Below are 27,390 nucleotides of genomic sequence, written 5' to 3'. Positions count from 1 at the left end.
GGCAGCTGCAAACCCATCATGCAACTATCAGGAAAATGACTTTCATGCATCCATTGTTGGATGGGAACCCAGATGACTGGCAGTGGCAATAAATTCAAAGCTTTCATTCATTTCTGAGTGCAATTTTTACTGGAAACAACAGTTTTTGTCAATTGTTAAAGAGAGAAAAAGGCTTTCACTGAATTGTTACTGGAATTGATGCTATTAACTTGTCTGAGATCGAGAAGATAAGAAAGAATTTCATTGTGTTTTAATAATAATACGTCAGAAACAAGTTCAGCACTGAGTCATTGTGAGTTTTTTGTTCTGATTAGTTCGTATTCAGGTCTGCAGTAAACTATCCACTGTAACTTCTCCACATTGGAAACCAGTTGAATTTATATTTATTTCTTTGATTTGAACTGGATAAAGCTATAAACAGATAGATGGATGGAGGGATGGATACATGTTATATGTTCATTTGTGAGGTTGTATTTTGGATTGTTTTTGAACTGGACTGCATCACACTGAGAGGTGTTTATAATATTCTGCTCTCCTCATTATGTACAGTACATATATATGTAAATATGCATGTAGTGATGTTGATAGTACGATTCTGGAGTGTGTATCGTGACCAAAAAAACAACCATAACTGGCTCTTCCATGTGCCCATACCATACTTTATTTAATAAAAAAAGAAAGAAAAGTAACGGAGCTACAATATGGCACAGGTGTGCAATGTGAGTCAATTTCAAATGGCATGGTAATGTGTTTTAGTCTTACAAAGCATGCTTGCACATTAAACACTTAATAAATACAGCTATTTCTCTTTTTATGGTGAACACTTTTAAAAAAAAAAATCACTTAATTGTGCTGGGCAGTTATTATGAGAAGAATTAAAAATACATTACAGAGGTTTGTTTGCATGTGTGTTTAGGGGTGTGTGTGTGTGTGTGTGTGTGGGGGGGGGGGGGGGGGGGGGGGAGCAGAGTATGACACCAGTTTTCTCCGGAGCGAAACGCACTGAAAAATACAAAACTGTTTTACAAACAATCAGGTAGACAGCATGCATACAAAAATAGACAACTATTCTCATCTTTCCCTTTGTAATTTACAATACTAGTTCATTATTGCCAAGCTTTATATTTGTGTGCCTCTGCTTTGAGGAGTAGCTTGCTTTCATTATCTTCTCTCGTGTCTTGAAAAAGTACAATTTACATTCACTATCACTGAGGCACAGCACTTGATTTACAATTTGTATAAGTACCCCAAAACATTGTGTAGTCACTGTTGCTGCGATGTAATATTAAATATATATATGTCAATATATGCGTAACACCCTGTACACTCTGAGACCAAACGTACCCATGAGTCTTACATGCATAACAAAATGTTGTGTACATTCAAAACGCCTTGAATAAGCGGCTGTACACAACTCCAGCATAATGTTCAAAACGATTCAACAGAAGCGGGGAAAGGTGGCCATGCATGAGAGCGACGCTTTAAAAAGCTCTTTGACAAATCTTTGACACGGACACAAAGTGCTTGTTTTTCTCCATAAACCCTGTGAGCCTACATGGGATTTTTATCAAGCCAGGCATCTGTTTGTGCCTGTTGTTACAGCCCTCGTCATGAGAAAAGAGAGATGGGGCAAAGAGGGACGTCACGTCTTTGTGCTCCTGCGCGGTGAGGGGAGCTGAAGGAGCGTTTCAAGTTAAGGGGAGAAGGTAAAAGATTTTTGGTGCCTTTTATCTCCTGCAGCGGGATGCCTGCCGGCAGTGTGAGGCACAGGCAGAGGCGATATGCTCGAGACGTCATCGAAACGCTGATCCTACCCCAGAAATCCCAGAGAGCGATTTGTGTCTTGAAGAGGGACATTCTGTAAGCGATCAGAGGGTTAGTTTGCAATCGGCAGTGCTCACGAGGAAAAACTATAAACGGTCAAACATGATGGTGTACCTTGAGCGAGCTGTGCAGGACCCGCAGGCGATGAAGCTTGTCATTAAGCAGGGGGTCATTGACTCTGCGGACAAACGAGCGCTTGTACTCGAGGCGACTGGCTGATCTGTGCTCGGCAGAGGTGGACAGGTTAGTCTGCTCCAGAGCTCGGTACAAATCCACCAAAGAGTCTGTCTGCATCCTGCAGTCCCGCCCATGACCTAAAAACAAGGAAACAAACATTAAAATTTACATTAAAATAAACCCGAGGCCAGTAGTTGTTCGAGTGTGGGACAGGCATGTCGGGCATGTTAATTATGTCCCGTCTCTCCTCGTGATTGGATGGGGGACGTTCGTAGATTTGTGTCTGCAGGGCTCTGTTCACACCCGTGTCGCTTGTTGTGTCTGGTATATATACACTTTGCTCTCAGTTATTGGTGATGAGAGAGAGAGAGAGAGAGAGAGGAAATTAGAAATAAGAAAATAAACAAAGATAAGAAAATGCTTCTTTCAAAAATGCACGTGAATGAGAAGAAAACAGAGAAGTCCTCTAAAATGCTTTTCATTTTCTGCTGCACTAACGCAGTTCAGAGAGACGAGTTTCAAGAAAACTATTTCAGCCTTGAATCTGTGGCGACGCCGCCATGTGAAAGTGGAGGCAGCCTCCTCCTCCCACACATCCATTAATATTGGTGCTCCCTGAACAGAACAAGATGGCAATGGACCAAATCTAGCAAGTGCTTGGTAAAAAGACTAAATGTGGCCCGTTGATAATTTTCAAGTATTAATAACAATTTTCTGGATAGACCGTGGCCGCTGAGTTATTTCAGATATTCTGTGCTGTGAAGAGAACAAACAAACCATCATCCAGGAGGCGGTGCTGACGATTTGACGGCTGAAGGCAATCTGTCAAGCTTACAGTTGTGGCGGTATCACAAATGATTCCTCAAGTAACACGAACGACAAACAAAATGGACAAACGCTAAATCAGAGCATCTCAGCGTCTCAGTCTGAGGGGTTTCCCCCAAAACTTTAGTAAAAAAAAGTTACTCTCCCACTCCTACATTTAGTGAATTGATGGATGTTTCATCCCATAAACACTGAACAACTGAGCGAGAAAGACTAATGCTGTTGTTTACATAATGTCGGACTTTATCAAACGCACAAAGAGGTCTGTTCTGAGACAATTCTTGTTTTGAGACTCCTGAAATGAAAAAAAAATGAAAAAAAACAATATTCCCATGAGCTTATATCCAATCCCACACATTTCAGAGACTCTGTGGAAAAAAAACTTCAAATAACTCTGAGCCTGCCCTGAAACTGTGGAGACACACAATGAGAGGATTTCCTCCCACTCAGTAGACCTTATGGGGATAAAAGCATGAAGATACAATGAAGGAATCAAGAAAAATAAACATAGAAAGTTGAATCGTATATTTACGCCTTCATTTGTTCGTACGAAGCAGCAGGATGAATACAGTTTATTCACGTTGTACACGTCTAGTGACCAGATGTGAGCTGGAATAGGTCCTATTGAGCATTAATCTGAATAAAGCGAGTAAAAAAGATGAATCGAACAAAAGCAAAAATCCTGGTGAAACCTCCCAAAGTTTAGATTTTATTCATTTTAAGTTAAGATGAACTCTTCAAATGATCAAATTTCAGGACATAGAAACTGTTTTGGCTTTTTTTTTCTAATCACTTATTTAAAAAGTTTCGATTTTCTTCTCAGCTGTACGTCACACTTACTTCTATGGGAAAGTAATCTTTGCTCACATTTGACTGATAAATCTTTATTAAAACTCAGTTTTATGTTGAAATTCAGTAAAACGTCATATTTGCTATTCAAAAAGCAGAGATGTGTAATTGTGATCAGTTACTGCAAATTGTACATGCATAACATGCATTTATTTGCTTGCTGTATTTCTGAACTCTCATGAATATATATATGTTTGGTCTTCTTCACAGCATCCCAGGATGAACTTTTATTATATTTCTAATATTTTGTGGTATAAGTCCTGATTTTTGTTATTTCTTTCTTTCGAAAAAAATCATGTAGAGAAGAAATGTGGCAAACAGCTCATCTCCTCCAACGAACTGCCAACGTCCTCTCGTCTCTTGTTTACATGTACTGCCCTCTGTTGGGACGTCATGGACACTACACGAGGGCTGTCATTGTGTTAGTTGTCTATTTTGTATTTTGGACAGCATGTCTACAGCTTTGGGGCTCTGCTCTGAAATGTATCACGCTTTGTTTGTCCGCCTGTTCGGCGTCTCTCTCTCTCTCTCTCTCTCATCGTTACAGGAAGTGGTGAAGAGAACAAACGGTGGAGCAATGGATGAACGAGGACAAGAAGAGAGGACCCTCGGGCTCGCTTCTTTATCCTGTTCACAATTCAACATTAACGCGGGCTGAAAGGATTCCTCCTCGCTTCACCTTCCAAACACCGCCCTGAGGCGCCACGACATCTCGATCGAGAGAGACAGAAGAGAGAGAGAGAGAGAACGTGTGTGTGTGTGTGTGTGTGTGTGTGAGAAAGAGAGAGAGAGAGAAAGGGAGTCTGTCAACATAAATCAGTATCAAATAAGACACTAAATTTCATCTCACTTAGACAACTCCCCTGGAGGTCTTAGAGGGACGTCGAATGGGCCGGCTTCAACTCCAATCCAATAATGTAATAATAGCGAGTATTCAACCTCTGACATTTGCTGTCTCTAACTGCCTGTTAGCAGCTTAAATTAAATAACCGATGACAAATAAACGCACTGGTTCAGCCCTGCGCAGATAAAGAAGAAACAACCCACACTGATCTGGATGCAGCACTGAGCCGGAGAGAGGTCCTCACACGTCTTGCAGGATCTCCGAGTACTGTAAACGCGAGATTCTCTGATCTGCTTTAAAAGCCTCCTGCAGCTTTTATTTTGTGCTTGAACAATTCAGTCGTATTCGCTCGATTCGCCCAGCATTCAGAGTGGGTTCATCTCAACGGATTTTCAGCTCAATCATTTTCAAAATTACTAGATACCAGTAGATAGAGTGCAAACTAAATGTTTAAGCACAATACAGGGTAATTGTGGACGTATTCATGTTTTAGGTTTTTTTTGCTGGTAAGACACATACTGGGTATTTCAATAGTTCATCATTCTCTAGGTTACCAGTCTGCCGAGATTCAAACGGAGCAGTGTGACTCAGGTTTGTCGAGGGAGTTTCTACCAAATATCAAAACTTTCATTCTAGACATATTAACCATATTAAATGATGCTTTAAATTTTTGCGTGACTTAACAAGCACATTTGTTAGAAATTGGGAGCGATGCGTCACTGTGAAGAGGAAAACAGGAAGGACTTGCAGCAGTTGGTGAGGGTGGCAGGACACATCAGAACATCAGACCCCAGACCCCCCCCCCCAAAGAAGTTAACACTGCCCAACAGCTGGTTTTTTAAAGAACCGCACCCACCCTGAACATCACCGGTTCCACCGTCTGTCCCCTGAAGGGGCATACTAACTCTAAAAACACTTCAGAAAAATATGAAAAACAGCATTTATCCCCAGCAGCAAGCCTCCCAAGACCAGACGTTCAACAACTACCTCATCTTCTAAATTTGATTAGTAGCTTGTCTGTATCACAGTATATTTTTATTTCATGTAGTTTGTACTATCGGATAAAACGATTCGTACTGAAATTATATTTATCATATTTTTGTTTAAAAGTTTTCAATATGGCCAAGCAGATTTTGTATTAGAAATGTGATTTTGACTTAATGAAATAATTCAATTGAGTTAAAATGACTAAAACAAGCCACAACTATAGTTTGCTTGAAATCTCAATACATGCTGATATTTAGATAATTTCACAAGTTAATGATTCAAGAGTTTTATTTTAAAGTACTATCAACTATGTACTTTTGCCTTATTGGCAGATTATTTTATTCAAAACCCCCAAAAAACGTGATGAAATAGAGGATTATTCATCTATTTGTTAGCATGTGTTTTCTGCAAGGTGAAAGGTGATCCAAAGAGTGTGACCTGTGTCTCTGGGCCGGTCCAGCTGGTAGTGCTGCGGCTCCCTCTGATCGGCGGCGGCGGCGGTGGCAGCCAGGATGGCGTGAAGCCCGCTGTCCCGAGGAAGAGTGAAGCTGCGGGGTTTCCCTCCGGCCTCCGAGTCGATGCTGGCCCTGAGCGGCAGAGGCATGGCTCGGTACTGTTCCTGCAGCAGGCTGCGCTGCGCCGGCAGAGTGGACTGTCTGCGGTACTCCATCGCCAGTTGGTCTCTGTCCTCAGTCAGCAGGGACTCCTCCACGGGAAACGTCTGCAGGTAGTGCATCCTCGAGTTGCCCTCCATCTGGTCGTGCCACGAGTTTCGGTGGCCGCTCGTCTTCTGCCCGGAGGAGACGCCGTTGTTGCCGCTGCTTTCCTGAGGCTCGGAGTGGAAGTCCTCGTGAGACGAGCGAGACTGGAACGTGTCGGAAGAGGAGAGGTGACCACGTTTTGGTTCCAGGTAGGGACTCGCCTAAAATAAGAGAAGAGCGCCACGTGAACCGATGCAGTCAATCTTAAACACTGCTAACAAGCTCACCTGTAAGAAAAGGATAAATGTTAAAAGCAAGTAATAACAATGATGGAACACATGAATAATGACTTTAAAGTAAGAATAACCTTCATTTTAATGAAGTTTTTGACACCTTACATATGCATCAGACCACTGCGCTTAATAAGAAGTACAACCATATTTTTCTTATTTAGTTTCTACTTATTTTCAATATCAGAATATCATCATAATGAGAATACTTTAAGAAACTCAGGGGGAAAATATATGTAATTGTTTTATTCAAATTTTGAAATACAACACAAAAGAAAATGAATAAGGTGCTCATAACTTCAAAAACTCTCCTAAAGACATGTCATGTTTTTATACTTATTAACTATTATTAATTTCACTTCAGTTTTGCACTAATGTGTGTAAATTTGATCATCTTTCGCCAATATTTAGATTTTTTTGTAGGATTCATTTTTACTGCTGGGTCACATGGCCCAAACAGTACGGGTCCATTAATCAAACTGAAAAGCATAACATGAAAACTAGAAGCTTTTTTATACATTCCTTTTTTTTAAATTATAACTGTAATAACTGTGCCTTCTGGTTAGAAATATAGGAAATTAATCTTTTATCATGAGCTAAAAATAGTTTGAAGAAACTGTGTGAAGAAGGAACATTCACAAAGTATTGTAATCATGTAACATGCATCTGTATGTGTGATACGAACAGGTGAGACTTCTAACACAGGAAATTTTCCCTTTATTAAAATATACATGTTACTGACTCTAATTAAGTCCAGTGGGAAAGATTTCATGCTCCATGAGTTTATAAAAATGTTTTCCTGCATCATGACGGGAGTGTTGACAGACTCACTGAGGCTGCTCTGGGGTAGGTGTCGTAAGGTGGTGGTGGACTGTCCTGCTTCGGCATGGAGGCCATCTCCATGTCCTCGTGATCACTCTCACTCCAGTAATCTGTAACGAGAAAGGACATTTATATATCGGGGTCAGTTACGTGTTTCAAGCTGGCACAAACCATAAACATGTCCAATTTTGCAAACGAACTGCAGCATCGTCTGAGAAAGAGCAAAGTCTGGAGGAGGAATCACAGCACAGATGAGGTGGAGGTGTGACGTAAAAGGACCGGCTTTAATGCTAAGACTGAGTGTGACGACGCCGGAACATTGAGAGGAACTTCCTGTTAAGCTCATTGAAGGTGTTACAGATCTAATAGTGAAATGCATCTCTAAAAGAAGAAACCCCTCTCTCTTGTTAAACACTGACAAACCTTTTCTCACCCACCCACCTTGGCCAGCTTCATACGGAGGCTGCTCTAAAGCGAAAAGGCACAGTTGCATCATTTCCTGTTCGTAAGGAGCTGAAGAAACAACCCAGAAAAAGATGAAAATAACAAGCACACAATTACAACCCTAAAATTAGCGTTTCGCAGAGATAATTGAATGTGATGTGAGATGGAAGTGACGCCTCTGCCTCTGATCTAGAAATAAGGCCTTTTCACTGAAGTCTGCACATCACTTACTACGTCACCCCACACAATGCCATCCAATATAAGAATGTTCAAGCTGATCAATCCCTTCTTTGACTCTGCAGATCTGGAGGTGAAATGTCTGCAGCTCGAGTTAAAGCAGATTCATTTCTACAGCACGTAGACACGACCATGTTTCCAAGCTGAAACACATGAAATATTTACCAGTACACACCTGAAATGATGTTAACTCGATAACACCTGGGGCAATGTTTCCATCCATACCTCAATTATATATACGTAACATTTGTGTGCTTCTCCTTTTAAACTAGAATGTGGCATGATTTCTCCAGGATGTACTCGTGGTGTTATCTGAAGGTTAAGAATCCAGAACGCTAAATGTAACTGACCAACAGAAATTCCACTTTTATAACTAACATGTCTCTGACAATACTTTTCTGGTTCTTATTAGAGATTTTTGCACGTTTTGATGTTGTACTAAAGTACTCAGTTTTTGCCATTCACAAAACACCAGCAAACATGTATGACATTTATATTTTATGATACACAAATTCTGATTTAGCTGCACCCTCCGCAGCAATCCTATTCTGCCTTCAAATCACAGATCTCTTGGGAGGGACAGAAGCAAAGAGATTTCTCCAGGTCTTGAAGAGTTAATCTAAGAGACAGATTGCTAATTCACTTGTCATATTAGAGAATCCATCATGCTAATAGGTAGATCTCATCTGAAGGTTTTTGGGTTTCAATTAACTGACGTGCAGCATCGAGCTGCCTGCGCCCGCCATGTACGTATATAAGGAAGCTGAAGATTCAGAGACACTGTGCTGGAAAATTACTGCTGTGAACCTGTGATGGCAAAATAAAACATTGCCAAGTGAAGACTGGGCAAAACAATTACCCACTTTTGTTTCAACGTCCAAATATCTGCAGCAAAATGTTTCTTCAGTTTGAAAGTAAAAGCATGACGTGCCTCTTACATAAGTTTCGCATATAACTATTGACCAGTAACAGATGCAGATTTTTTTTCAGTTTTTTTTTATTTTTTGCACCACCATGAACAGATTGTGACTAATCTCACCTTGGTCCTGGCGCATTTTCTCCTGCTCTGAGTAGCCTGCCACTGCCATACTAAGACGACTCAGCCACCTGCGGGGGAGAATAACAGTCATGACGCACAGCAGTTCCACATCCAATGAAACGCTGTGTGCAACTGTGTGTGTGTGTGTGTGTGTGTGTGTGTGTGTGTGTGTGTGTGTGTGTGTGTGTGTGTGTGTGTGTGTGTGTGAGTGAGTGAGTGGGCAGTCCAGCAATCCAGCATGGGGGGGGGGATTCAATCTCCGGACAGTGGGGGGGTTTAAATGTAGGACTGGGGGAGTTTGCAGCGTGGCTATCAAAGCCGCATTAACTCACCGGGACATGTCGTCTACATTTTCTGCAGCAAAGTAGAAGGTCTTTATCTTGGGATGGCAAGCCTTGAAAGCACTGAAAAGAAAGCAATTTAACCATATGCGAGTGTGAGAACGGGGACATATAGCGTAGATTAACATATGAATACAGGAGACTGTCAAGATAAACTGACAAGTGGTTGTAAATGCAGCAACTCTGACACAAAAACTGTTTGCATTGCGAGATGCATTGCTCCTCTTCTGCAAATTATATGTTTTTGTCAAACCTGAGCCCATCAGTCTGTAATCAAAGTCCTCAACATAAAAGAAAAACCCATAATGACCACAATTATAAAGCACAATACCTCAAGAACTTTACATTTTTAAAACACAGTGAACTCAACAAGATGTCAATGCATTGAATGTAGAATTCAGTTTTGCTCTCTGAGTTCACAATAGCCCAGGATCTTTATGTTATAACCATTTTAAACTACCGAGACTGTTAGGATAAGTTTGTTTTCCAAAATTAAAGCATCCATCAATCCATCCTCTGTACACCTTTATCCAGTTTGGGATTGTGGAACAATAGGCAAAAGGCAGCGTACAACCTCGACAGTTTGCTAATACATTCCGATATCAATTTAAAACTAAATGCATACAGATCTTCAACTAGATTAAGTTAATAAAAAAACAAACAAAAATAATCCCTAAATACTTAATTCCATTAAGAAAAAAAAACATCCTTTGGCTTTCAATCCACCGTGATATAGCAACAGAAGGTAATTATCCCGTTGTCACACCATTCCTTCACTGCATCTTCTAATAATTAGAGTTAAGCTGCTGTTCAGTGATTACGCTGGAAAACATGAATCTTCTAATTGTCTAGTTTTCCACAAACATCCTCATGTGTCATGTTTTCCTGCACTCCTTATCTTTAAACCTTCCCTTAAATGGTGCCTGTGCTCATCGTCCCACTTATCATCTGTGTTAAACCCTCCTGGCTTATCACAGGAGAGTTACATCCCTCTCTCCAGAAATCACCCCAGGGATAAAAACAAACAGCAACACAGTGGTCTGAGAATTAATTATTATATTGCAGATGAAATATTATGTAAACACTCCCTTTTGTTATAATATTGGTTTACCGAGGTTTAAGAGATTTTTTTTCCTGACAATATTGCACTTGGTGACACATCAGTTATTCAGTATTCATTTATTTGCACACCTGCTGCTTTAGCGGCTCAGGCTTTTTTATGACAATTTCAGGTTTCAAGTGTTATTTTTGAGAAAATCATATTGTTTGTTCCACTGTCAGAATGGTAAAATCCCCATGGTTCATAAGCGCGAATCATTTGAACGTTAGTAACAGGCTCTTATTATTCTTCAAACATTTGTGCAAATTGTGTTGATTTTAACAGGAAAAAATATTCAACATGTCCACAAAACCCAGGCCTGTATGGTCCCATAGTGTAGTGGTTATCTCGTCTGCTTTACACGCAGAAGGTCCTGGGTTCAATCCCCAGTGGGACCACTGATTGTCGGCAGGAGGCTATGACTGGTTTGTAAGCTCTATGAGTATAACCCCTCCAGTTTTGTCCCACATTGCAAAAACGCGTGTCTTCGGTGACTTAATAGCTTGTTGGAACAAATGTGAGCGTGTGAGGTGATTGTCCTGTGATGGACTGGTCCAGAGTTTACCCTCCCTTCACCCACAGTCTGCTGGGATTAGGTTGGTTATAGATGATGAATGGATGGAGAGATAGCTATTCAAATTACAATATTACAACTTACAACTTCCTTCTGCACTCAGTGGCACGATCAATCTTGAACTCTGGGAGGCTGACAAAACCCTCTGCCTTTTCATCCTGAGGTGAGCACAATCAGACATAAATCAAAACTCCAGTTCATAGATAAAACCCTTTCTGGTGCCTTTTTCTCTTCTCACGGAAATCACTGTGCTCACCTCTTCATTCATGTACCAGTACAGGCACGTGTCTTTCAGGATGAACCAATACTTCTTCCACTTCTGTGAAAAATAGGTTTTCGCATCCTTCTTCTTCCACAGCCAGCCCTGACAGTCCCCCTGACCCAGGTCCCGGCAGGAAATCCGCCGCTTGCTGATTGAAGACAGAGGACTTCCACCTGCAGACACCAGCAGGGGAGCGGATCATTGGAGGCGAGGTCAAAAAACGTCTTGAAACACCAGCTGGTATTCGAGTATATGTGAGCACTTTGAGTGGAATTCCCCAAAATAAATGATCCTACCTTTGCTCTTCTTTTTTGACCTCGACAGTAGTGAAGATCGCTCAAAAACCTGCAAGTAAAAAATGTATTAATAGGGACATGGACGACTTTAAAGGCTGACAAAAATGTTGCTGAGGAGACTGACGTGATAGAGAGATGCAGAGTCAGAGCTGGACGTGGACAGGGACACTTCCATCTGGAGGGCAGGGACCAGTGTGTAGTGGGTGGGGCTGCCTCCCCGGTCAGCCTTCCTCCTGTTCTGACTCAGGCTGCGGCCCAGCAGGAAGTCTTCCCCGGGGGGCTTGTCTTCACTTGCAAACCGCAGCAGTGAATTCTCTGCACGGACACAGCAGCGGCAATGAACGCGAAATGTAGAATTATTTGTATAACACGTATGAAAAATGTGTATTCAAAAAACTGAAATTGTGTTGTCCGTGCTTCATGCAGTGCGGTTGACACCCTGTTGGCAACCTAAATCTGCTTTTACCATCTTTAATCTCATTATCTTTTGCAAACATGAATCGACTATCGGTGTTATCTATGGAGCATCCATCCGTCTGTGATCAGTGGAAGATGACATTTCAAAAGACTCGTACTGCAAAAGGCATTATAACGTCTACAGAAGAAGTCGTCAGGCAGGAAGCCCTCAAAACTTCCAAATACTGTCTCTCGTAGATAAATATAGCACCATCACTTTTTCTGAAAAGCCCAAAGGAGCAGCACATCACTAACATCCCCAGAGGAAACAAACACATCACTCACAAGTCTTTCTTTGAGACTGAAATACAGAGATTTCAGTCTCCTCCCACTCCTTTTACCACCTAGCTCAACAGCCACCAACAAAATGTGAGAATCTCAGGTCACCGTTGCACAGTGTTGCTAGTATTGTCAAAAGTAAACCGTTGCTACGGCAACGGTGTACTTTTTATAACCAAACACGGAGAAGCGGCGGAGCCGAGAGCGAGGGAGAGAGAAATGTGGAAACAGGGATGAAGATGGGGGGGGGGGGGGGCAGTTGGTAGATTATGAACATATGGAGGAGATAGAAGCAGGGGCTGATATCGAGCATGTTATCAGGTTTGACAGGGCAGCTCATCCTTGTACTTCATGGCTCTAAGATCTGAGGCGGTGAGGATATTATAAGATATCCACCCACTCACCAGGGCTGCCTCTGTCCCTTTCTTCCTCCCTTTCTTTTTCTCTCTATCCCACCGCTTCCCACTTACCTCTCCTGCTCTCTCTCTTCAGCTTGGCCAGGTCTTCGTTGTCTCCCACCCAGTTGTATTCCACTGGCATGGAGATGGGCCTGAGCCTGCCTGGAGGAAGGAGGCACGCGGATCGTCAGTATTACACAGCTGCCCACACACACACTCACATCAAACAGCTGCAGATATCTTATAAACACCTTGAAACGTATAGACGCCACGTTGACTCTGAATTCTTAGCTCTCACGATTACAGCAGAAAATCTTCAGACCTTACCATAGGTGGGAGTGCTCCCCCGGCGGACCGATGACACCTCTTGGTTCTGGTCGTACTCGTAACAGTACAGTATAGCATCCTCCTCCACCAGAGGAAATCGCCTCCGACACTCCTGGTCGAGGTACGAGTTTGGAGACTCAGATCCCTCAGCGACGTGCACCTCCGACTGAGGATCGTCCTCTGGCAGATCCCCCTTGTCATCTCTTTGGTAACAGAAAACGAGTCTAATGTCAGTGAAAGTTTGGACTTTGGATGGAAATGACAAAGCAATGAAAACACAGCAAGCAGCTTTTGTCACTTTGTAATAGATTTGACCAAATTTCACATTTAAGATTGATTATAACTGAATCTGAGATATACTGTATGAACAGCAGCTATAAAATGTGCTTTATCAAATTTACATTAATATTTTCTATTGGCTACATTACTATCACTCACACAATTATACATGGATGTTCACTTTTAACATATATTTGTACAAAGGTCTTGCACAGTACTATTTTGGTAAATTCGTTTATCATATCTTTATTTTTGTGGCACATTACACAATCTTAAGACTCGTATTTTTCAATTTGAGGACACAGATAGTTTAAATAGTTTGTCAATTGAATGTTGAGTTTCCAAAACCCCTGCTCGGTAAGTTACCCACGAATAAGTCCAGGGCTCAACATTAACACGGGCCAACTTGCCAAACACAGTGGGAAACTGTCTTTGTGTGTATCTCGGCCAATCTTACTAACCAACGTAATCGGTTTTAAAACGATAGTAACTCAATTTCCCAAGTGAAATAAAAAAATAAGAATAAAATTAACAGAAACAATTTAGTTTATTTCAACGTGGACTGATTCATTTACTTTACCTACCAAAGTTGCTGTTTTACCTGACTGTTTGATATGTGAAGAGAAATCAATAAACAACAAGAGTAATGTGGAAAGAGCTAATTGAGTAAAACAGCTAAAAATGCAAATAAAACACTGGCGGCTTTTAAAGTTCATAAATGCAACATAAACCACAGCTCTGGTAAATACAGCAAAACTCTACACAAATAATAGGCTGTGTTATTTTTATTTTGAAAGTTATATAAGTTACACATTGTAAGTTATACAAGTGGGTATGAAAAGTGCTTTTGATAACCTTTTCATAAAGGTTGTAGACGTCTGTCCTCGGGGTCCGAGGACCTCCATGTCCTCTTAAATCTTCCTATATTGTCATCAAGTCGGCATTTCTTATATAAGTGTATTGTGGGATTTCAAAGGTATGACAAACAAGGTCAGTCTAAAATTTGTGTTTGACAGATTATTTCTGTTTGCAGAGAAGATTGATCAAATTTTGCATGGGAAATACTAAAAATAAGTTTTCTGCATAATGTATGTCTATATTTTTAAAAATTCGTAAGTAGAAAATTACTCAATTAGCTTATTCATACATTTATTAAATGTGTACAAATGTTAAAGCTAAGGAAATCTTGTTTTGTCTCATAAAGAATGATGTGTAATTTGCAGTATGAGTTTTAAGGATGACGTTTGTCGGCACTTTTGGAACCTCTGCGCTGCTTTTGGTGACCTTCAATGCAGTCTCAAAACAATTCAGCCTTTAAGAAGGCGCTCTCTGACTTCATATACAGACAAACTCCTGGACAATCGTGCAAAGGTTGGACTGTGACATCGTCTTTTCTTAGAAGAATAACGTAATAAAATTGTCTTCAACTTTTCAAATGGCTCTCAGTCTGATCCCTGTGTATTCTGTCTCCCTGAGGGTTTTTTTTTACTAGGAAATTCTCCTGACAGTTAACCACTGTAAGGATTCCCCATGTATCAAGGGTGCACGACAGAAAAAAGTGGTAAACCACACATATAAAGCTTGCTCTATAGTGCCACCAGAGGTCAAAAACTCCACAGGATACCTTTTGTATTTGGTAAATGAAGCACGTGTGACCTTTGTGAGTTTCATGTGTATGTGCTTTCACCTGGGGGTGTAGGGCTCCGCTGGAGGAGGGGGGATGAAGAGGTCCTGGAGGGCGCAGCTACTCCGCCTGGATGGAGTGCTTAAAGTGCTGGTGGGCGTAGCGACGCTGCTGCTGGGGCTCTGAGGGAAGATTGGCTGTGTGTAAGTGGGTGTATGTGGATGTGTGAGCATGTGTGAAAGACAGAGAGACAGGCAGACAGAGAGGAAGAGAGGGAGAGAGAGAAACAGTTACAGGGTTTGACACAATGAAAATTGGGAGTTCACAGCAGTTTAGTCAGTCAGGGGCCGCCCGTTCCATCCAAACCGCGGCGCCGGGCATCTCAACCGTGAAATGAGCAGTGTACTGTACGCTTCTGACGCTCCAGTTCTAACTGGCGCAAAGAGGAGGAAAAGGTTGGAGTACGGGACTCGTCATCCCTCGCACTGAGGTCAAGGAAATCTTCTCACAGCTAATATTGTCTATTTAACACTGCTGCCTGATTTGGTGATGACGGTTTGAACAATAAGCACGTACCTAATATAGTTTTGCTAACAATCCAATCATTTACTTACACTCACTGTGTTTAAAGAAGGAACAAGGTCATTAACTCAATTGAATGGTCAGATTGATGTCATCCAATCACAAGATCCATGTTTTGCAGTGATAAAACATGAACTTCCAAAGCAGCTTTTTTCAACAGCAGAATACTAATTAGTGATAAAGTATGCTAATATGATGCATAACTCACAGCAGACCAGCGTCACAGATATATTGGTGAGTGCTCTGTGTGCTGCATCATAACACTGAGATGACGGGCAGAGTTTCTGCTCCACTTCAATCGCACAATGTCCCTTACAGTTACTTAAGAGCCTGTCGAGACACTCTAAATTTTTGTCATATATTAGAAGAGAAAACATTACACTTTCTACACTCTCCCCGCTCGCTCTCATCTATTTCTAAAAGTGCCAGCAGGAGAGCAGATTCGATTTAGGTGAAAAAGAAGAATGAGAGGACAAGAAGGGAGAGGAGGCTGAGCGGGACTGCGCTTCTGGGCCTCAGGGGGACAAAACATTTTCTCTGGAATGGGACTCAAAAGAAAGGCTGGACTACTTTATTACACGTCCCTCTCATTTCCACCCATGCTGGCTCATGCAGACGATCCTAATAATGTAATAGGTTCGGCTGAAGTAGGACAACAGATGCCACTTAGGGCTAAAATGTTAGCTTTTGAATGAATGATGCTGGAACCTTCAGGCAATTGGGTACAAGGTTAACTCTGACGCATTTAGCATTTAAAAGCTGTATTGTAAACTTTTGGAATCATTTGTATAAGTGCAGAGGTAATGTTGTAAGCAAAAAAAATAAGTGATAACAGTAAAATCACAATCAGTACACATCCTAACAACGTCGCAATCTCAAATAAGGTCTACAAATGTCAGTTTCCTTTCTTGCTTATGTCAGTTTTCGCTATTTGAAGCCTATTGAAGATTTTGGTGTAAAGCGTCCTCAACCTGTGTAGGCTTATTTACCACACAATTCATGGCAAGGGTACAGAGATAGGCACATACAAATAACACATATATTTACACAGAAACAGGGATGAATCAACATGTCTATGGAGCATGAAAGCAGTCATCATACTTGCAGAGCTAATGGTTTCCATCTCATGTTTTTGAGCAGAGCAGGGGTTGACGTGAGCGTGCTCTGTGGGCGTTTCTTAAGTGTCAGGGTGACACCAGCAGGGTCCCCACGCAACAAATTCACCAGGTTCTTCAGCTGCCAGCCCACCTTGCAAACGAGAATAGCACGATAAGGGTTTCCTGCACAAACAACAGGCTGCAATTTCAGACCAAAAATGCATTAAGAGGCCGTGGCTAAGTCATCTTTGCTTGATTCAAATATGTACGGATTTCAAACAAAATTCGGGTGTTGTAAACGTTATTTTAATAACGCTGGGGATTCTTGTGTTTGACAACCGCAGCACAGCCTGCCGTCTTTGCGATTTATGCTGATGGGAATGTTAAATGCAAAGTTGGATGCCCCAGGGTATCTCCTGCACCTCCTGTCGTGTGGTGGCGAGGCCTGATGATGTATGTTGTGAACAGCTGCATGCCTTGTAAATACTCTTTAACCCAGTTTTAATGACATTTGGCAAAAAATAAATAACTAAATATCCCGCCCAGAGAAACACTGTCTGCTGCTGCACCAGATATGCCAGGTCCAGTTTGTGGGCGAAAGCTCCATTCGAGCCTGGCTGATTGCACTGGATTTCACTACATACAGTGCGTCCAGAGTATGCCAGGCAATCTGAGAACGGGGGCATTTCTCAGGCTCTGACCTGGCAATCACTTTGTTCCTTCCGAAGCAATTTTTCACCTTGACAGCCACAACGCAGAAATCTTTCTCAAAGAGAAAACCCATTAAAGAGACAGACTGAAACATTTTCCATTCCAAGCCTGCTTCATTCTATGATCTAGAAATGTGTGTATTTAAGAGTAGATCCCTAAATTTCAGCATATAAGTGTTTCCTAGAAAGCATCAGTTCAATGGTTCCTCCTTTATGTTTCATCTTCCTTCGAGGAATCTAGTATTTCTTATGAATTTGAAATCTTCCCCCAATTACAGCTCATTCCTGCACGACACATTTACCCCGCCATTACTCATGAGTATTTCTGACATTGTCAAACCCCAGTATTCAAAACCACAAAAATAATCTCTGAATCTGCTCATTGCCATGGTATTTATGTATGTTTTCAAAGTCTATCTCGACGTAGCGCTCTCCGGTCCCGGATTTTGCTTAACTCGTTTGCCCCTTTAGTCGCCCCTGTCTCTCTCACAAGGCAAAAGATGCTCTTCGCCACCGAACTTTGTTCTGTGTCTCAGTGGCGGAGGACTCCCAGCTGCCTCAATTATAAATCCCTCAACCGTTTCAAGCATGTATTTTTTTTCCCTGGTTGTGTTCTTCAAACCTTGAGGTTCGACTAAATTCATTTTTCCTTCCTCGACCCTTCAGAGCTTCTCTTTGTGTTCGGTTGTCTCGTGTCATCATGAGAGGAGATGCCGCTGCTAATCTGGGCCACGACAGACACATCCAGTTCTACGCAGCTTCTCCAAAGGTTCCCTCTGATCCCCTGAGGGGACGCTCATAAACAACTGACCATCACTGCTTCGCAGGAGACTGAAAGCCACAGTAAATTAAATTTATTAACACCAGCGCTCAAGCTTGTCATGCCACTCTTTGTGAGTGACAGTGCAGTTTTGGATCAACAGACACGTCAACTGTGTTTACATATTGCCATCGCCTACTTAAGCTGTCAAACTCACTCAGCTGCTGCTCACTCAGCGAGAGCCACAGCAGGACGTCTCTCTTTCACAGCTACATCCTCTGCATCCATCTGAGAACACCTGTGTCCCACTTCTCCACCACACATGAACGTTATGCATCAAAGAAGCAACATCCAGCAACACCCTGTGCTTGAAACACTTTAACTAATTCCCTTCCATGTTCGTCCAAATTAAATTTGCCAAACGATGGTGAAGCACGAATGCTTCGAATCGAAAAGATCCTACGGTGACTGCAGGCTCGGGGCCTTTCTTTGTGGAGTTTGCATGTTTCCCTGTTCATGCAGCGGTTTTCCCTTGGTGCTACAACATCCTAAGACATGAATGTCAGGTTAACTGGTGTTTCTGAATCACTCATTGGCCTCTCCAGTCCATGTGAGTTGCCTGTGACGGCCAACGTGAGCCTCAAAGATGGATAAATAAAACTTACAAAACATTTGCGTTACATTACATTGAGCTAAATGCAAACAGATTAAAATGTTTTCTTTTCTTTTTTTCTTTTTCACTAACCACATACTTTGAGAAGATGAAGCAAATCAAACTGTAAAGCCACCAGTAAAACTTGGAACATAAATTACAGCTCTGGTCCATTCAAACTTTTGCGCGTTGCGTAAGCGAAGCCCACTGAAGATCATTAATTAGCCCACCGTGACAGGCTAAAATATCTGCCCTGAGCAGGTCTGTTTGGATCCAGTGTGTTTCTCTTGGTTCCCCATGAGCAGTCTGCACTGACACCTCCGTGCTCTCACTTTGGCAGCCTTTAAACTAAGTACGCCTCGGTGAAATGAAAGAGCCTTGACACCCAAATCAACTGTGCACTTCAACTCTTTCTCCATAAAAATGGCTGCATTCAGTGGGTGAGTTGACTGACTGAAATGAACCTGACTGGAACCGTGTAATTATCATATGTCTTGCTGTTGCACACACAAGTGGCAATTATTTTAAACAATGGGAGCTATATTTAAATGCTGCACCACCGGAAGATTTTTCCTTTCATTTCTGCTGAATTTATTCTATGCTATGTACACTTCTGCAACAGGCCTTTTGAGTAGTTATGTCTGACTGAGGAAAAACAGCAAAAGAACAATTATTTTGGCTGATTAGTGTCCAGGCTGAAGGCGAACACAGTTGATAATGATGAGAGGTCATCAGACACCTATATTAATATGAGAATAATGAATCGCAGCGCTCCCAGGAGCCCGGATAAAGAACTTAATGACTTGTCATCTATAAGGCTGTTCGCTGTCAGCTAGAATAAATACAATCCGATCTGCAAATAATGTCGAAACAAAGACAGAAATCCAGCTGACTCTAGAAGCCACAACTCGATCTGCTTTCAACGGGCCATTCAACTAATAGGCTAAGCAACAAATCCATCCCTAGTAACATTTCCAAGTCCTCAAATACTGCCTACACGAGACAAGTACAGCCAGCTATTTAGACAAGCTGTGGATGTGCTGAGCTACAGATGTGCATATACACAAATGCATATACATTCACACAATACACACATTCTGTGGCAGGGGTCTCTTTGTGTACAAAACAAGTATGAGGGATTTAAACAGACATTTGCATAAACAATCTGAAAATGCAAATGAAAATGCACATAGAAATCATAAATATGCAAATTGAGACGGTGAACAAGGAAAACACACAAAATAAAGGAAAGAGGGGGGAAAAACATGGTCTTACCACCGTCTGATGATTAACCTGAATGACTTCATCTCCGGCATGGATCTTCTTACAACGGTCAGCAAGAGACTGAAGAGAGATGGAGATTACTGTGATATATCTGTCAGTGGCACACCGCAGCTGACAAATGACACTGCAAGGGAATGAAGGGTGAACACAAGGAGGCTCGTACTTACTCCTTCGGTGGTTCCAGTGATTACGTGCAAACCGTCATATGTTGATTTGATATACATGCCCTGTAGGAGAGCAACGGCAAAATCAGTTATTACAATTAAAGAACCTTTTCAGATTAGCCACACAGCACAATCTCACAGCATCTCAGCTCAGTCACATAGTCCTCCCGCAGGACTGATCGAAGTCATTTCATATTACAGTAACAAATCAACATTTATTTGCCAATCGATAGCAAATACGAAAATAAATAAATAAATTGCTAGATTTAATCTGCTTTGCAGTGCTAACTGACGGGAAATCTGGATTTATCTCAATTATGCTCAGTTTTGTCAAGGACAAATTTTAATAGAGCAGAGGGGAGTCATAAATTATCACATGAGTGTGGTGAGACAGTCTGAAATCATCTTACGAAATGAGTCCCACACAAGTCTCCCTCCGAGCAGAGGGAATCAAACATGGAGGATTATTTAACTCAAAATACAGGTTGTTTTGTTGCAAAAAAAAATAAAAAATATATATATAATGCTCCATCTCAAAAGTAAATGCAGTATAAACTGACACAAACAGATATGCATGAGTACTCTCACAATACCGTGTCTCTCTAACACTCGTGTGCACGCAGACACACACGCACTCGCGTACACGCACGCACGCACGCACGCACGCACGCACGCACGCACACACACACACACACACACACACACACACACACACACACACACACACACACACACACACACACACCCACACACAGAAGCAGCATGCCAGTCTTCAAGATGAGAGGAAGAGGTTTATTTTTAGGCCACTTGGCCCACTGTTGTGTTCAGGTTTTACTGAACGGATGAGAGAACCTCCATTGCCCATTGCTTGCATTTGCGTGGGGGGTGGGGCTCTTATTGTGGCCCCTAGCAGGGAGCTTGTGCTTGAGAGTAGGTCAATGCAAAGATGGAGTCCAGAAAAGTCCTAATGGGTGCTCAGTGGAAGCATTAAATTATTTTGTGCCACTCCACCATCATCTACACTTGTCCTCCAAATAAACCCACATGTACATTTCTCAGCTCTTGTTTTGCATTTTGCACATTTCTATTGTTTCTATTTCATCCGATCCAACAAGGCAAATATTCAGTTTTCATGTTGCATCTCATCAGCTGACTCACATGCCCACGAGCTCAGCAAAACCCAGTTTTGCGAAAGCGACACTGAGTTCAGTTAGAAGCTTTATGATCTACTGAAAGATGCTTTTTGCTCGAAAATGTGAACTCACACCACAACTGATGTTTAAAGTGCCTTTTTTAAAAAAAATTTTTATTATACAATATACTTGATTCTCTGGACGATGAATAAATTGACCCCAAGAAACATGGCTGCTGTAGAGTGATGCTTCAGTTGAGCTACACTGAGATGCTCTACAGCCTGGAGCTCCTTGAAAGAAACTCAATTTATCTACTCCATGCTGAGGGGTTAAGGCTGAAATGTCAGGCGTCTGCAATAAAACCACAATTATAATCCAAGCTGAAGGAGCAAACATTTATTTTTGTAGTATTTCAATTCAACACTTTAAGGGAATAGCCTGAGTTTAAAAACACATGAAGGAATGGGGTGTTTCATTAAGAAAAGTATTTTTCCTAAAAGCTTTCGGCACCACTGGAAAAAGCAGATCAGGCGACGTTAGTCCAGTGTGAATTGAATGAAAAAAAAAACTCAAGAAACGATATCGAGCGGTGAGACATGCTGCAGTATAAAGTCACACATGCCGATCGGAGCCACAGAACATATGGTGTCATGACTGTTGTTGTTATAATTTGGTAATTAGTAGTTTTTGCCATCACTGAGCGGTATTAGAAATTGTACTTTACTTTGTGGGGTGGGGGGTGGCGTTATCCTGTGTTCATTTCATCAAACCTGGAAAACAGTTTAACATCCTGATATTTTAAGTGGATGAAGGCATTTTCAAGTTTCAAATGTACAGGTTGTTGGTGTGGTTTGGAGTTCGGCGCATGTAAGATGAGAATAGGCACTGATACTTACATTATTGGATTATTAATTTATCTCATAAGTTCAGAAAAAAAGGAGCTACCAAAATGATAAATTATTAGAACACTGGGGTTGAACATTATACACACACTGGGTTCTAAAATGGATTTTACCATATCTATTTTTAATATTTATTTTTTTAAACAAATACTACATACATCGCTCAGTCATAACATTATGACCACTGCCCTAATATAGTGTACACCCATCTTTTAATCTAACCCCCCCCCCCCCCCCCCCCCGGACCTGTCGAGGCCTAACTCCCCTCGGCCTCTGAAGGTGTGCTGTGGAATCTGCCACTGAGATGTTTGCAGCAGATAAATTAATTCCTGTAATTTGCGACGTGGGGCTTCCCAATGACCTCGTACTTGTACATCAACCGGCCTTGGTGCTCCATGTTGCTGTTATCAGGTCACTACTTCTCTTTCCTTGGACTGCTTTTGATAGAGAGTGACCACTGAAACACCCCCACAGGTGTTTGACAATAGCAGAATTGTTTAAATCCTTATGTGCTTGAAGTTTCTGTTCCTGCATTCAGTTCACCGGCTGTCTCATGTGGGCCACCTACTAACATGTGTTTTTGTGGTTTTGAGCTTGGCCTGTTCATGTTTCTGTCAGTCTGGATTACCCACATGTTGGCTGCCTCGATCTGCTGTGTACCAAACTCTTACTGCCTCACCCCGATAAACTGCTTCAACCTCTCCTGACTCATCTGTTTGGGTGCTCTGCTCGTACCCTGACCCTTCCATTCCTGCCATCCTGACAATCTGAAAAAGCACCGGCTCCTCAAAGCTATGACCCTCCAACGTTTTGCAGTTGATTTTGAGTCATTTATTTTCTGCCACATGATGCTAATTACCACTTCAAGTGTTTATGACGTTCATATGTACAAAGAGTGAAGCGCATGGTAGCACGCCTTTGTAAGATGGCTATGCGGGATTGTCTTACCAAGCCTTCAGTGGATTTAATGTTGGCGAGCTGCACGACCTCCAAATGTGCGGACTGGGACACCATGGGATCCGAAGAGAGATTGATAATGTGGTCGCACACTCCAGACAGGGTTTTACACTATAGAGGGCACATTAGGGATGAAAACAGGCTGTGACTGTGCGCACGAAGCTCGATGCTGTTTTCACTTTCAGGGAATCAAGTCAGCAACTCACCACATGCAGTATCTTGTTTTCTGTTTCGTACACAGAGCAGTCCTGGGAAACATTCAGAGAGAGCACTGTTACCTCAGGAGAATTTGTCAAAATGGAGTTATTATTGGCGTTTCTGCTGTAGGTGGATATAAGCAAAAAAAATCCGAGCAGCTTGGCACCTATAACCCCCAACACTCCCACACAGGCATGCACAAACACAAAACAAATGAATCACCACTGCGGAGGCATGTCTCTCTCTCTCTCTTTAGTGCTGCCAGTCTTCCTCTCTCTCAGCCTTCAACTCTTTGCCTTTCACCCTGTTTCACTCCCACCTCTCTCTTTTTTTTTTTTTTTCCCACTTTAAATTTTCTCTCACCTCCATATAAACATGATCGTCCACAGAGACTAAAAGCTATTAAGTATCACTTCTCTCATTATTTAGTGATCTTTCAGAGTCACACTGAATGGACTGTCGCCATTACCAAGCCCGCGTACAAGAACAGATATGTGACAAGCCATTAGCATTTCATTCAACGTAACGCATCCTCAGCTTTCCAGGTATCTTCATAAGCATTTAAAGTATGATTACATACAGTTTTATCTTTACAATGAATAATTATTGCAAAGGTATATCGTTAGGTCTTCAGCCCACATTAAATACTACATCTCTTTACTTTGCTTTATGTTTTGAATAAAATCAACTGTTATACCACAGCTGCTATTCAAGACAAAATCAGTGATATCGATGGAGCGGTTGGATTGCAGCACAAATATCGTTTAAAGTTGAAAACTGCTAAATACACAATTAATGATAAAGCTTTTTCTTTGATAGAGACGGGGTTATAATCTGAAGGGAAATACTAATTTTAGAATAAATTTAAAGAACCAGGTTCCCGTCACAGTGAAATATTTTTGTACCTGAAGGAATTAAAGCAGCCTGAAACAATTTTGAAACATCTATGAACATATGACTCTGTTCGAGTTACAGGATTCAAATTGCTTCACAATAAAACAGTGCAGGCATGATGTTGTGGCGTTGCACTGATTCATTATTCATTGAGTATCTTATGCACTATTTTTACTGAACAGTAATTCGAAATGTTGCCCATTCAGAGCCTATATAGTTGTATATTTAAAGAAATATATATTTTAAGATTCTTTCTTATTTTTGTATGATATGAAAGCGAAGCAGATTTTGCCATCATTAATGGAGAAGTGATGGGATTCAATAAGTTTCTATTTCCTTACTTTCAAGGTATGACTGTAAGCCTGACACAGTGTCTATCATGTAAATAGACAAACCAATGGGCAGACGGATAAATAAATAAATAAATAAATAATGTTATCATTTACTGTAAAGATATTATGTGTATTGACATATCGAGATTTTAGGATTTGGAAGATGGTAAACTACTTGTGTATACAACAAAAGCATTTTTTTTTTCTCCTGCATGACGAGAACCCAGATTACATTTTACATTTAACTTGAAAAGCACATCAAGTTCTTTACTGTGATCACTACATACACGATGATAACAAAACCTCTCTTTTAAACAAAACCATGTGTTTTTACAATAGTTTGACTTTATATTTGTGGTGAAGTGGTTTCAATGAATTTTAGGACATATATGTTTATGTTATTGCACGTTGCAGTTGTTTCACATCAGATGCATCTTACATGTTTGGATAATAGTTTGAATACTTTCACTTCACAGTTGTGCTGTAATTGTTCAGCTGTCTCTGGTGCTCTAATCTACATTTGAAATGTGCTTGTACTGCAATACTTGTATCCTCTGCTGAGCTATTTTGTTCTGTATGAGACGCAGTATATTAACAATATGCTTTTCATGTTTGCACCTAATATGAATTTCCCATTGCTTTGTATTTTGCACTGCCCTCCAATGTCAGCCCTCTCGTGTTTTAAGGACGGCTTTAAATTCCCTTGGACTCTAGTTGCACACTTGCAATATCATACAGTGTATTTACCTGTTGTACAATTGTAGTGAGCTCAAGACACAGCTGGATCACATTGTTTCGTGTCACGGAGTAATCTGCCACCGCAGCGAAAGGCGACCTGAAAAAAAAGGAGCACCTGGAATGAACCATTAGATCATTCTTCATTTGAGACTGAATCACTGGTCAATTTGTGGCATAATTTCCAATCTCACACAGTCATGTTGTGCAGCGTGCGCGCACGCACGCACACACACACACACACACACACACACACACACACACACACACACACACACACACACACACACGCATACACACACGCATACACACAAAATAACAAAATACAAATACACATTTTACTGTAATTAAGTAATATTTTCATAGCGAGTAGCATTACTTGTACTTTTAGGAAAACTTTTTCAAGTACGTAAAGATATTGGCAAGTACAATTTACACCACCTCGAACCTCGGATCCAAGAGGAACAATGCGGTTTTCGTCCAGGTCGTGGAACACTGGACCAGCTCTATACCCTCCACCGGCTACTCGAGGGTTCATGGGAGTTCGCCCAATCAGTCCACATGTGTTTTGTGGACCTGGAGAAGGCGTTCGACTGTGTCCCTCGGGACGTCCTGTGGGGGGTGCTCCGGGAGTATGGAGTCCGGGACCCTTTGCTAAGGGCTGTCCGGTCCCTGTACGCCCGGAGCAGGAGTTTGGTTCGCATTGCCGGCAGTAAGTCGGACCTGTTCCCAGTGCACGTTGGCCTCCGGCAGGGCTGTCCTTTGTCACCGGTTCTGTTCATAACTTTTATGGACAGAATTTCTAGGCACAGCCAGGGACCGGAGGGGGTCTGGTTTGGGGACCACAGGATCTCGTCTCTGCTTTTTGCAGACGATGTGGTCCTGGTGGCTTCATCAAACCTGGACCTTCAGCGTGCACTGGCGCGGTTCGCAGCCGAGTGTGACGCAACTGGGATGAGGATCAGCACCTCTAAATCCGAGGCCATGGTTCTCGACCGGAAAAAGGTGGCTTGCCCCCTTCAGGTCGGTGGAGAGCCCTTGTCCCAAGTGGAGGAGTTCAAGTATCTCGGGGTCTTGTTCACGAGTGGGGGGAAGATGGAGCGTGAGATCGACAGGCGGATCGGTGCAGCGTCTGCAGTTATGCGGTCGCTGTATCGGTCCGTCGTGGTGAAGAAGGAGCTAAGCCAAAAGGCGAGGCTCTCGATTTACCAGTCGATCTTCGTTCCTACCCTCACCTATGGTCATGAGCTTTGGGTCATGACCGAAAGAACGAGATCCCGGATACAAGCGGCTGAAATGAGTTTCCTCCGTAGGGTGGCTGGGCGCACCCTTAGAAATAGGGTGAGGAGCTCAGTCACCAGGGAGGAGCTCGGAGTAGAGCCGCTGCTCCTCCGCATCGAGAGGAGCCAGCTGAGGTGGCTCGGGCATCTGTTTCGGATGCCCCATGGACGCCTCCCTCGGGAGGTGTTCCGGGCATGTCCCTCCGGTAGGAGGCCTCGGGGCAGACCTAGGACACGCTGGAGAGACTATGTCTTTCGGCTGGCCTGGGAACGCCTCGGGGTCCCACCGGAAGAGCTGGAGGACGTGTCTGGGGCGAGGGAAGTCTGGGCTTCCTTGCTTAGACTGCTGCCCCCGCGACCCGGCCCCGGATAAGCGGAAGAAAATGGATGGATGGATGGATGGAATTTACACCACGGTATCTTGTCCACCTTTTAATCCGCATTTTTGTTGCCACCAAAAATGTGTTCTACCACCTGACGACATATGTGCTTCATACATACATTTGTTCTCAAAACCAATTAAAGTATTTAGATTATTTACACTCTATAAATACATTCTATATCCCTGAGAAAAGTGATTCAAATATCTGCTCTTTCTAATTAAAGTTTTTGTTCAAATGTAACAACAGTTGTATTTAAATACAAATTTCCAGTATTTTTTTTTTACATCTCCAAAAACAACAAGATTTATTTACTTATTTCCATATTTGATGCAGATTTATCTGAAATTTCACTT

General features: G+C 42.0%; 1 protein-coding gene across 1 annotated transcript in view; it reads right to left on the bottom strand.

The window, feature by feature from the left end:
- Positions 1-641: 641 nt before the first annotated feature.
- LOC308122171 (connector enhancer of kinase suppressor of ras 2-like) overlaps positions 642-27,390 on the bottom strand; it is a gene marked incomplete at its 5' end in the record, with an annotated part of 35,081 nt that continues 8,332 nt past the window's right edge. The window contains 19 exons of the mRNA XM_080483848.1: positions 642-1,858; positions 1,939-2,138; positions 5,945-6,428; positions 7,329-7,429; positions 9,040-9,107; positions 9,372-9,443; positions 11,138-11,211; positions 11,310-11,488; positions 11,612-11,660; positions 11,736-11,926; positions 12,817-12,906; positions 13,072-13,295; positions 15,038-15,171; positions 16,658-16,804; positions 20,051-20,119; positions 20,227-20,286; positions 23,207-23,326; positions 23,422-23,463; positions 25,387-25,492. Coding sequence (XP_080339974.1) covers positions 1,811-1,858; positions 1,939-2,138; positions 5,945-6,428; positions 7,329-7,429; positions 9,040-9,107; positions 9,372-9,443; positions 11,138-11,211; positions 11,310-11,488; positions 11,612-11,660; positions 11,736-11,926; positions 12,817-12,906; positions 13,072-13,295; positions 15,038-15,171; positions 16,658-16,804; positions 20,051-20,119; positions 20,227-20,286; positions 23,207-23,326; positions 23,422-23,463; positions 25,387-25,492 — 2,458 coding nt within the window. The 3' untranslated portion in view covers positions 642-1,810. The remainder of the gene's footprint in view (positions 1,859-1,938; positions 2,139-5,944; positions 6,429-7,328; positions 7,430-9,039; positions 9,108-9,371; positions 9,444-11,137; positions 11,212-11,309; positions 11,489-11,611; positions 11,661-11,735; positions 11,927-12,816; positions 12,907-13,071; positions 13,296-15,037; positions 15,172-16,657; positions 16,805-20,050; positions 20,120-20,226; positions 20,287-23,206; positions 23,327-23,421; positions 23,464-25,386; positions 25,493-27,390) is intronic.

Source organism: Lipophrys pholis, assembly GCF_963383615.2.
Source record: "Lipophrys pholis genome assembly, chromosome: 16".
Classification (NCBI taxonomy): Eukaryota; Metazoa; Chordata; class Actinopteri; order Blenniiformes; family Blenniidae; genus Lipophrys; species Lipophrys pholis.
Note: the sequence above shows the minus strand (reverse complement) of the source record. Positions and strands in the feature narration are given on the sequence as shown.